The sequence below is a fragment of the Parasteatoda tepidariorum genome, chromosome 4 (genome assembly GCF_982258835.1).
Source record: "Parasteatoda tepidariorum strain Cologne lab strain chromosome 4, Ptep-v5.0, whole genome shotgun sequence".
Taxonomy (NCBI): Eukaryota; Metazoa; Arthropoda; class Arachnida; order Araneae; family Theridiidae; genus Parasteatoda; species Parasteatoda tepidariorum.
The window spans coordinates 27,519,279-27,531,460 of record NC_141758.1 but is presented as its reverse complement, the minus strand read 5'-3'; the positions used below and the strand labels follow the sequence as shown (position 1 = coordinate 27,531,460).

The 12,182-nt window shown below is 27.5% G+C and overlaps 1 protein-coding gene across 1 annotated transcript; it reads left to right on the top strand.

Annotated features, from left to right (window-relative positions):
• The first annotated feature begins 6,896 nt into the window (after positions 1-6,896).
• Positions 6,897-11,874, top strand: LOC107443238 (uncharacterized). Its single transcript, XM_016057038.3, has 2 exons — positions 6,897-7,259; positions 11,351-11,874. The coding sequence occupies exons 1-2, from the start codon at positions 7,242-7,244 to the stop codon at positions 11,735-11,737; spliced, it is 405 nt and encodes a 134-aa protein (XP_015912524.1). The 5' UTR covers positions 6,897-7,241; the 3' UTR covers positions 11,738-11,874.
• Positions 11,875-12,182: the final 308 nt, after the last annotated feature.

The following is a 12,182-nucleotide window of genomic DNA, read 5'->3' as shown; positions in this document are numbered from 1 at the left end:
CATAACTAAATATTGCAATAAGAAAAGGAAGGAAGTAAGTTTCAATTGTTCCATGATTTCCGTTTTGTTAGTTCATATTGTTTTTTCAGTTCAGATAAGAAATAATTTTTTTCTTGTAGATTGGTAATTGAAGTTCCTGTTAAAAGGTGACGAAATAACGTAAAATTCTGTTATAACCCAGATTCCAGATTAAACTTTTTTAAACTATTAGGATTGTTGCACTTAAAAAAAAAAATAATTAAGGGTTAACATTTAACAAAGATATTTTCAGTGAATTTTTTCCAAGGTAACTTATTTAAGCTACTAAAATAAATTTTTTTTGTTTGACTGCTTCTAACTTTATCAAGAATTGTAAACTACTTTTCTTTCACAGGAGCTATTTGATTGATTAAATAGGCCTGGATAACCTGGCTGGCAGGCCAATGGACTTACGTTCATGAAAGCGGTAGTTCAAATCCAGCCAGCCGAAGACTCAACGTGTAGTAAATGGTGACTGGTGCACGTTGAATCTACAGGGTCATAAAGTCCCCCACTTTCCCATAACAAGTTATACCTCCAAGTGCACTGAATTGGAAATTGATCGGTGTCTGATTTAGACCAAAATTATGATCTGGGGATGAATGAATGAATGTGTGAATGGGTTCCCCCTATAAGCAGCCTTGACGTATGGGTGTGGTAGAAGTCGAATTCTTGACCAAAGATGAAGCCACTGAAAAACAAGAATTATTGCATCCCCAATACTTTAATGGCGTACAACAACAACAACAACAGCATTTGATTAAATATTTATAAACATTGGGTGAGGGTATTTTTGAAATTTAGGACAACTTTGTTTCAAGTTTGTTATGATTTATTTATTTTCTGAAATTTTTTATCCGTTTACAGGGGGGCTAAAACATAATTTTCGTTCACATTTCAGACCTTCTAACTTCAGAATTAAAATTAAGTAAATCTGAGCTTTCTGATTATATATGATCTCTTTTTCGCCAAATATAATTTTCTTTGAAATTCCTATAGAATTTCTGTTTGTAAAGCATCAAATTTCATATTTAATTATCAGCAAAATTAAGTTGCGAAAAAGACATTATTATAGGAAATTTAATGCTATAGTAGACAGTTTAAAAATAATTATAAGTTCACACTGCAAAGCTAACATTAATTGAACAAAAATTCATATTTATAAAAGCTATGCTGAGAAGTGCTGGCAAATATTTTGTATTTAAGATTTAGATATTATGGAAATACATGAAAAAAAATTGTAGTACATTTTCCGTAATGTATGGTAATGACAATTCGAATAATAATAATAATAAAAACCTAATTCTAAGAGATCTAAAATTATACTAAATACATTAAAATATATTAAAAAATATTCTAAAAAATAAACTCTAATGTTAACACTCCAATATTATTAAAACCAATTTATCTAGTAAACCATTTATTTGGTAACCATTCATTAAACCATTTATTTGGTAATTTCGCCGTTGATATAGTAATGGTTTATCAGATATCCTAGCTTTCAAAATTATAGTTCTTTTTATCACCCATTTTAAATTAATTTTTGCGTAATAAATGTTTATTTTGCCACGATCTAAGGTCTCATGGCAAAATTACCAAATTTTACCTCATTTATCAAATTTTAACACATATTATAAAAAGTTATTTTATTGTTAATTTTACCGAAATGAGTACCAAAGTACTTCGGTAAAAATTACCTAATTTTTTGTCGTTCCCATAGAGGCAGAAACACGGTAAATTTTACCCATTCTTTTAACCATACTCAACCAAATTTTAGCCATACTTTTTCTCTTGGTGTATTACAAGCATTATTTTTGAAATTAGGTTGATATTTTAACATTGAAAAAGACACTTTAGAAATTAATTTTACAAATTTGAAGCTGCGAACTACAATAGTTTTTATTTGAAATGAAGTCATAAAATTTGTATTCAAGTTTTTCCCGAAAAGGCAGTCAAATTTAAATTTTTCATTTAATTACGTTTAAAATTGTAACAGTTGTAAGTGATATTTAAAACATTTATGTCAGTAATTAAATCTCAAAAATTTAATGGAGGTCCAATTATGTGCTTAAGGGGAAAGTCAAGATTTAAAATTGTCAATCTTTATCCATTTGAAAATTATCCCTTACCCATTTCTTAAAGTTCGATTTTTATCGATTGTTGAAATTAGAGAAATTCCATTTATCTTAGCGCAGATATAACAGAAAAAGTTTCCATCTAAGTTGTAAGATTTAAATTCACCGTATACTTATCATTTTAAGAATCAGTGATTTATCACTTAACAGATTTATCACTTTATCAAGTTTTGATTATCTGAAATTGAGAATGTCTTCTTTTGTAGATAACATAATCCCTCCATTTACTTTCAAGGAGTATGATGAAATATTTAATTATTCATAAACGAAAATTCCATTAAGGGAATCGCTACCAATCTATAAGATAATTTCGTCAAATTGTTGAACACAGCTTTTACACTAAATCAACAACTAAATATCTTTTCAGTTAATACTCCAATATATGTTAGTTACAACATGTTTACCTTTATATATAACGCTGCCTCGACAATATTTTGCTTGCTTGCTTTACTTAAACAACTGGGTGCCTAGGCCACGCAGCGGCCCCTATCCCATCCATCTTAAAAATATTATTACAGTGAATATAACATTTTGATTTATGTAACAGTGTGGTAACATAAAAATAACCCTGATTAGAAATTTGTACAACTTGATCGATGATTTACATAAATTGCCTTTAAAAAAGAAGTGAATACAGCCATGATTAGGTCGATATACATGAGATACAAGCTTTATCTGTGATATTACATAAATTGCAGTTCGACAATATTTTGTTGTCCCTTTTCCATCAAAATAAAAATTCATTTAAAATATGCATTAAAAAACTGAGAATTTGAACTGTAGGACAATCAAACGACATTCAGTAAAAATGTTTCTTAAGTTCGTAAAAATCGTGAATTATATTTTATTATTCTTCAAAATTTTAATTCTTTTATCGTGGCTTAATTTTCTGAAAGAAATATTTATATATAAAATAAGGAATAATGATGTCATAGGAGAATTAGGAATTGAATCAATCGAAAAAGCAATAAACTTCTAGCAAATTGAGGAAATTTAGAAAGTGCTTCCTTTGCTCTCATACCGCGTTCGCTATACTTATAAATACAAGCAGCTTCCGAATTGTGTAAACATCAACGAATTATGATTTGCAGATATCCGGATTAAACAGCGTCCTGCAGTTGCTTTGTTTTCTAAAGAAGATATTTTCAAATCATCCTTTTTCATCTATTAAATTCCTTAATTATTATAAAAAATACTATAGAATTCTAATACTTATTTTTTAAACAAAACGTATTCTTACCACAGCCCATTGTGGGCCAGGGGGTCATGGAGGTTAAAGCTCCACCAGCATGATTGTAGAAATTTGGACAGCACTGTGAATAGGCTGTCTATACTTTTCATTTCAGACTAACTGGTACCAATTGATCTAAATTTGGATGGGCGTCACTGGAGATCGAACCTCAGTCCTTTACGATGACAGTTCGATAACAGACATATACATATATTTCTAACAATTAAAAAAAATTTGTATTTGTATTAATCTTTAAAAAAAACTGCTCATATTTTGGTAAAATTAAAAATTAGTTGTTAATTAAAATTCAAAGATTCATTTTAATTTGCTTATAATGATATAAGAAGCAGTTTTATATACAATTTAGAGTCACGTTTCATCATTCATAACATGCATTTATTTGACAAGTGAGTGAATCGTTTATTTCGAATGAATTAAAAAGTAGTGGCCAAAGTAATTTACTATCAGTTTATTTCAGAAAAAGATAATGCATTGATAACTAACGCATCTATTATTTATAACATAATTTGTGTAGGCATCATGTTAGATTTGCTAAATAATCAATTAAATAAATCCTATCCTTTTTTAATCAAAAACTTACTACCAGTTTCTTAATTGATGTCTCTTTTTAGTTTGGTTTTTCAATGAATTGTTTTTTATTGGGTTAAAATTATTATATCCAAACCAATAATATTTAAGTTTTTTCCCTATAAAATTTTAATGAACATATAGAATTTAATGAATTATAATGCATATACATAAAATTTCATAGAATTTAATCCTAACGAAATTTTATAAGAGTAACTTCTTGCTAAATATTCTTACTATTAATTTATTAATACATATCTAGAATTACAATTAATTTATTAATTCTTACTATTAATTTATTAATACATATCTAGTACTACTATTAATTTATTAATTCTTACTATTAATTTATTAATACTTATTTTTAATTAACTAAAAAACAGTACAAAAAAAACTGCTTAATGTTTTTGTGAATCTTTAAAATAAAATAAGTTACTCTTAACATGAATATGAAAATTTTTAATAAACATATGCGAAATAATTGTTAAAAATGTGACTTGTTTATAAATATTCTTCCTAATTATAAATTTAAATATTTAAAGTACTGTGCGAATAACTGCTTAGTGTTTTTCTGAATCTTCAAAATAAAATAAATTGTTTTTAGTTAGAACATGAATAATCTTAATAAATAGAAACCAACTAATGATTAAAAATGTAACTTGTTTATGAATATTCTTTCTAATTACCAATTTAATTATTTCAAGAATAATATGAAATATTGCCCATTATTGTGATAATCTACAAAATATTTTCTTTTTATTTCTCTTAATATGAATATAAATAATCTTAATAAACCGAAACAAACTAATTTATAAAAATATAACTTATTTATAAATATTCTTTCTAATTACCAATCTAAATTTAAATGATTGTACAAAAAGCTGATAAAAAATTGTACTTATTATCAATGTAAATTATTTAATTTCTAATTAAATTACTTAAGTACTGTATAAAAAACAGATTCATGTTTTTTTCTATATCTTCAAAAATAAAATGATCTGAATAGGCTCATTATTCTGCAAATATTATAAGAAATGAAAGATAAACAGATAATGATTAAGGTCGAAGAAATTTCGTTATTATTTGTTTACAATTCGAGTTATTAGTTTTTACTTGTCATTAGTTTTTATTCATTTTTATTAGTTTTAAATTGGTATTTGTTTATTTAATTAGTTTATTTGTTATTAGTTTTTATTTCCTATTAGTTTTTATTCGTTATTAGTTTTTATCTGTTATTCATAACAAATAACAGTCTCTAATTCAAAATATTAGAGAGATTTATGTTTAGACAATTGTAGTTCATCCTGCTTAGAGTAATAAAGAGGATAAGGTTATTATCTTATTTTATCTTATCTTTTATAATCCTTTTCACATAGAATTAACTAATACTTGAGAAAAACAGATTAGTATGGAAATACAATATAAGCTAATTAAAATTAGTTATTAATATATTGTTATAAATAATTAATGGAAAAACTGGTGTATTTATAAAGTGGTCAAATTTTTTTAGAAAATAAGAGAATAAACTAAACGAAATTAAGATTATATGACCAATATATTTAAAAGGCATTAATATTTGGTAAACTTTTTAAAACAAGATATGAGACAATGTAGATTATCTCTATTTCTTTTCCATAAGTTAGCTTAATTATTTGGTAATCCATTTAATAATTTTATTTAAACTAAAGCAATGAAGAACATTCTTTACAATTTCTTTCATAAACGTAAAAAAATTCTGGTTAAATTACCGTACTATAAGGTGAAAAAGATTTTGGTGAAATATATACTTCATATGGTAGGCATTTACCGGAAATTCTGGCTTCCAAAATTATAGTTTTTATTACCACACATTTAAAAAATACAAAATTGAAAAGTAAATTTAACCGAATAAAAGGTTCTTATGCCATGCTCTAAGATATCATGAGAAAATTACCAAATTTTACCACATTTACCAAGCTTTATCACAAATTACAAACCATATTTCACTGTTAATTTTACCAAAATCATTATTGTGCATCGGTAAATATTGTCAAGTTTTTCTGTGTTCTCATGGAGTCAGAAACATGGTCAATGTTACCATATTCTGGTAGCTTTGACCCTACTTTGTTTCTCTGTTTGCAATCAAATCATTGCAATCTTTAGAAGATGATTGGCACTGTGTCATCTCCAATTGCAGGACTTAATAGAGAGACAAGCAAAAACCTGAACAATGATTTTTTTAAAATTATTTGTACCCACTATACATACCCACTATACAACGATTTTTTTTTGCATGTATAGTGGGTACAAATAAATAATAAAAAAATCATTGTCAAAATCATAAATCAAAATCATATATATATATATATATATATATATATATATATATATATATATATATATATATATATATATATATATATATATATATATATATAATATATATATGATCTCTATTAATCTAAACTTTTAAAAGAATTCACAAAGTATATCTTAAGTTAAAAGAAGGTCAAGTATTAGTATAAGAAATATGAAAGTTTAATTTTTACACACTACCAATTTATTAACTGAAATGCATTTTATAAATATTTCAAATTCCGCAACTTCAGTACGGTTAATAAAAAATTGCTGTCATTTTTCTAAGTATTCACTAGCTTAAAATTATGCTGGAGAATGTTATTAATAAAAAGAATTATTATCCAACTAGAAAGTTGATGGCTTTCCGGCTAATTTTTAGTCATAAAAATATATATGAAAAACCCTAATATCTCATTAAAAACTTTTAATCTTGAGAAAGCTGATCAGCACTCTAATAGCTGAAGCAAAGTATCTGAAATATAATTGCCGTGCTTGTAATTTTCAAGATTGTTTGCTTCACTGTAAAGAAAATTTTTAATCTGTTTTGTCTTTTCTCATACAATTTTAAGGTACCCGGATTCTGATGACAAATATTTTCTCGATAAATTTCCACTGCGTAAGCAATGATAAATCCAATATGAAATAGGTATATCCTGTTTGAGGGTCCACATTTCCCACCAACTATGCAAGATCCCCATAAGGGGCGATTCAAATAGAGATAAAGTTTAGTTGGGGAGGGGGTCAGATGCAAAAGGGGCCTGAGGTCAAATAGCTAGCCTCCTCATCCAATGACCTCAGGTATAAAGTTGACGTCACGAATTATCTGTGAGTCAGATATTCTATTGCACACAGAAGAATTTAGCATTCTGTATAAAAAGTAGCCCTCACGAAGTTATTTAGAAGTCTTTTTGTGGATACCACTACATTTCAATATGAAGCACATCGTTTCTGTGAGTATATTTAGCACTTTGATATCGTAATATAAAAATAGTCGGTAGTTTAATTTTTTTTAAGTTTATAATTTAAGTGCTTGGTGATTTTGAAAATTTCTCTGGATTCATTTAAAATTTTTGTACTCGATCAAACTTATTGACTTTTTTTAATTTATTTCCTTTTTATAACTAATGAATGAAAACTTATCTTTCACTCGTTCTTTCTTTTATACAATATTCCTAAATCTGCAGTTAATTTCAGGCTCATAAGTAATTTTTAAAAAATGTGCTAATGTGTATAATATATCAATTTCTTATGTGTAGACTAAAATATGGATTACTGTGAAATATGTGTAAAAACATGCTTTACAGGTTTAAACATATTTATTTGGAAATATTGTTTCTTGTGTTTTTATCCATTTTTTTACGGCTACGTTTGTAGATTTTTCAAATTAATTGCTTAAATGTAAATAATCAGAAAAATATTTTTTCCTATTTAACTTATTTATATTTCTTTCTGTTCGTTTGTGGATAATATTTATACACAGATCAAGATATAAGATTAGATCAAGAAAGATATGTTAATGTAAATAATTTTAAAGAATTGAAATATGTATACAAACTTAAGAATAACTGTAAAATATGTTGAAAATGCGTTTTAAGAGACTTTTTTCTAGAAATTTTTTGTTTCCAAGTTTCTTTTTTTTTAATTTCTTTTTTATTTATTTACTTTTTTAGTTGGTTACTTTTAAATATCCTCAAAATAGTGGTGGATCCGTGAAATATCCTCAGTGGTAGACGGATCATGGGATAGACGAATCATGGGTTGCCGTCTAACTAACCGGGATAGTTTTTCGTGGTTTTCCTCTCCATGTAACGCAAAGGCAAGTTAGTTCATCGAAAAGTCCGCCAGAAAGTCAAATTTTCCCAATACTTGATCCAGGAGTTCCCTTGTCTTCTGGGTTGGGTTCAAAATTACAAGCCCACGAAGTTGAACATCAGTAGTCATGAGCCCAAAATTGGGTAGGCTGTTTAACAACGGTTATAAAATAAAATGACTACTAGAATACGGCAAATTAATTGGCTGTATAGGGACAGCCATTTTTTACAGAAGAACTTTAGTAGTCATTGTAGTAAAACAAACAGTAAAATATGGTTTTATAATAAGTGATGAAACTTGGTAAACTTGGTAGAATTTGGTTATATTAAAATGTTTGTACATAAAATAAAAAATGTTGTAAATTATATAAAAAAAAAAACAAATTGTTTGCTTAAATTTGTTCTCAGTTTAATAATTTTTGCTAAATGTGTGGTGATAAGATCTATAATTTTGAAAACCTGAATTTCCTGCTCATCGTTACAATATGTATGGGAAAATTACCGAATGATGACTTAAATACCGTATATTTCGCTTTTATAAACCAGAATTATGTTGTTTTTTTTACCAGAAAAGTTATTACCATACCTTACGGTAATTTTATCTTCGTTTTTTTTTTCTGTGCATGAAGAATGTTTATCATTGCGTGTTTCAGATAACTTATAGAAAAGGAATAGAAATAGTATACATTGTCTAGTAGACTAAAATAGTTAATTCTCAAAAATTTCACCAAAAATTAATGTATTTTTAGTATATAGGTCTGTGGAACGGAATTTTGTTTAGTTTGTACTACATTGTAAATACAACAGTTTTTTACATTATTTATAACAAATATTATTAACTCATTTTAATGAACTTATTTACTTAAAAAATAATCTTTTTCAGTCATGGAATTGAGTAAATAAAGGATTATAAAGAAATAAGATAAATGCACTTATCATAATTACTTTAAACGTAATGGCCTACAATTGTTTTAAAGTAAATCCCTCGAATAATTGGAATTAGAAACTTGTTATACGTTATGAATCAACTAATAAATAGAGTTGTAAACAAATAAAAACGATATTTCGTAGATCTTAATCATTAGCTTTTTATCTTTTATTTCTTATAACATTTTCCGGGTAATGACCCTTTTAACACTAGAAAGACTGAAACTTAGTTTATACCTATATTGCCCGAAAGCAGTCGAAATTACTGGATTGTGAAAGAATAACTTAAGTGTAAAGAAATTTCTTTAAAATTAATTTTTATTATTATTTACAGTAATATAAAAAGTTATAAGTATATATTAACAATAAAAAGTTATGAGTTGTACAAAAAGTCACGAAATTCTAAGAAATTGTGCCATTATATACATAATTGTTTTTCTAATTGAAATTAGAAAGCAGTCAAAATTACTTTCTTGAGCCATCTTATTTTAATTTGATGATTTACAAAAACCCTAAAGCTGATTTTTAATACAGTACTTTAAGTAATTTAATAGGGAATTAGAAAATTGACATGATAATAAGCTACATTATTAATAATTAATTCGTTTCTCTCTCTTAAGATTATTCATATTAAGAGCAATATTTTGAAGATTCACAAAATTTTTTAAATCTCCTTGCGATCCAGATGTTCAAGAGCACAGATTGGTTGGAGATTTCTCAATGGTTCTTTCTTTAAAAGGATAAAGTAAATTAACCGGACGGGAAGGGAATTTAACACGTTCACGCCGGGAAAAGGAAAAAAAATGGTACGGGAAAAGAGAAAATACTGGTAGAAGAACTATTTCAATATTAGATAATATTCGAGAGGAGTTAATCTATTCTCAACAATAACAACTCACTGTAAGGAAATTTATCACGGCGAAGAAGCAATTCAATATAAAAATTGCATCCGTTAAAAACAATTGGCAGTTATGAATTTTATTATTCCCGGAAAAAAACTAAAAAATGAAATTTATTGTTACCAGTTTTTACTCCGATGCGCTGCCAAGATGAGACAATCTAGCGTGACCCACCGGTGGGTCACCCCAGCGTGAACGTGTTGAAAAAGTTCACAATTTTTTTAGCATTCCACACGTTCAAGTACACATGATCAGCAACTACTAAACATTCAGATTTTCCTACCGAGCTTGTACAGAATATTCCTTCCTAAGTGTGTGCAACACCTCTTGTAACTTAAAACCTCCACACTGTTTTTGGTACGTAGTCCGATCAGATCATTATAATGATTAACAGATTTGCGAAAGAAACATACCTGCCAACTCTTCCGGATTTTCCTGAAGATTTTATTTTCATATTTAAAGTGGTAGTAATTATATACTATTTTTTCTTTTATAAACAATTTTTAAATCATTTTGATCACCACTATTCTTACAAAAATTAAGCACATATATTAATATGCGTTACTGTCATGGTTGTCATCTTAAGTTTTCTCAAATACAACGTATTTGTTTGCTTAAAATAATACCACTTTAATACCACTGGGAAAAATGATAATGGAAGGGATTAAAAGTTGGCAGGTATGAAGAAGCCCTTATTACGAAATCTAGTAAAAACAAGATAGTGGTAACAAATATATGTCTAAAAATTTGTTTAATTTCTGAATATGATTGGTTTGTCTCATTTACTAGTCAACCACTAGAGATTCCATTTTTAAATATGTATGATAAATTTCTCTCCATTACTTTTAACCCTTTCGCGCCGACTGTCACAAATACGTGCCAGCATAAAACTATATCAATCAAAGTAAAAAGATAAAACTGGTAATCAAAGTAATTCTTTTTATTTGTGGGCAGAGTTATAATTGTCTGATTTATTTAATTCACTATTACTTTGTTCAAAATAAAACTATTTAGTTATACTTTGAATTAACACTGATTATATGTATGATTAAACTAACAATAATTAAAGTAAAAGCAAAGTAAGTTTGTCAAATTAGCAACGACTACATTTAAGTTACCGTTTTTTATTTAAATACACAACTTGATTCTGATTTTGCACGAATGCCTTTTCTGATTCACCTTTTCCCATGAGGTTAAAAAAGAATTTGGATTCATGCGCACAACTAAATCACTTTTTAAATAGTCTGCGCAGTCTATTTATAAGAAACCGTGTGGAAGCTTGCTGATGTAGGAGGTAATGGCGTGCGGGGTGCTAAGTCAAAATGCAAAATTCGTTTTTTGTCTTGCTATGATAATTTAGATACACTCATCAGCGAGTATTATATTTAAGTAATTTCTTTTTAGATCTTATTGGCCATACTGGTTGCCCTTATTGCTGCTGTCAATGGAGCTCCAGCAACCATTGCATCAGTATTGACCGGAAAACATGGCATACGAGGATTTGGAGGATATGGCCACGGCAGTCAAGGTTATGGTGGATATAACCAAGGAAGTTACGGTCAAGGAAGTTATGATCGCGGCTCTTATGATCGTGGCACTTACAACCATGGTTCATATGCCCAAGGCGGACATGGACATCGTGAATATGGACACGGTCATAGTGGATATGGACATGGAGGTGGAATGAGCGGTGGAATTCATGGCGGTATTCATGGAGGAGTTGGCGGAGGCCTAGGTCTTGGAGGTGGTATTGGGCATAGACCTTATGGTTACGGACACAGATATCATTAATAGATTTAAATAAGCTACGTAGACCTTCTGCATAGTGAAAAAATATTAAATTGTCTTCACTAAGGAGTTGCGTGTTGTCATTAATTTATTAAATACAAATTTGTGTTTTCAAAATCAATAAATGTATATTTTTGTAACAGTTTGTCTTTCTTTAGGTTAATTGGTGAGTAATTATATTTAAATTTTGACATTTGAAAAAATATTTTGATTAACTATTTTTGATAAATACTTTAATACTTTAAAATAATTAAGCTTAGCTAGAATTTTTAATTTTTTTCTTATAAAAGAAAATTATTATTGAAATATTGCTTTTAATAAGAAGACAATAGATGCTTTCATTAAAAAGAAACTAACCTAAAACGTAAAAATCCAGATAATGAAATAAAATATTTAAAGCTTAAAATTTTTTTTATAAAATGACGTTAAAGTAATAAAAATGATTCAA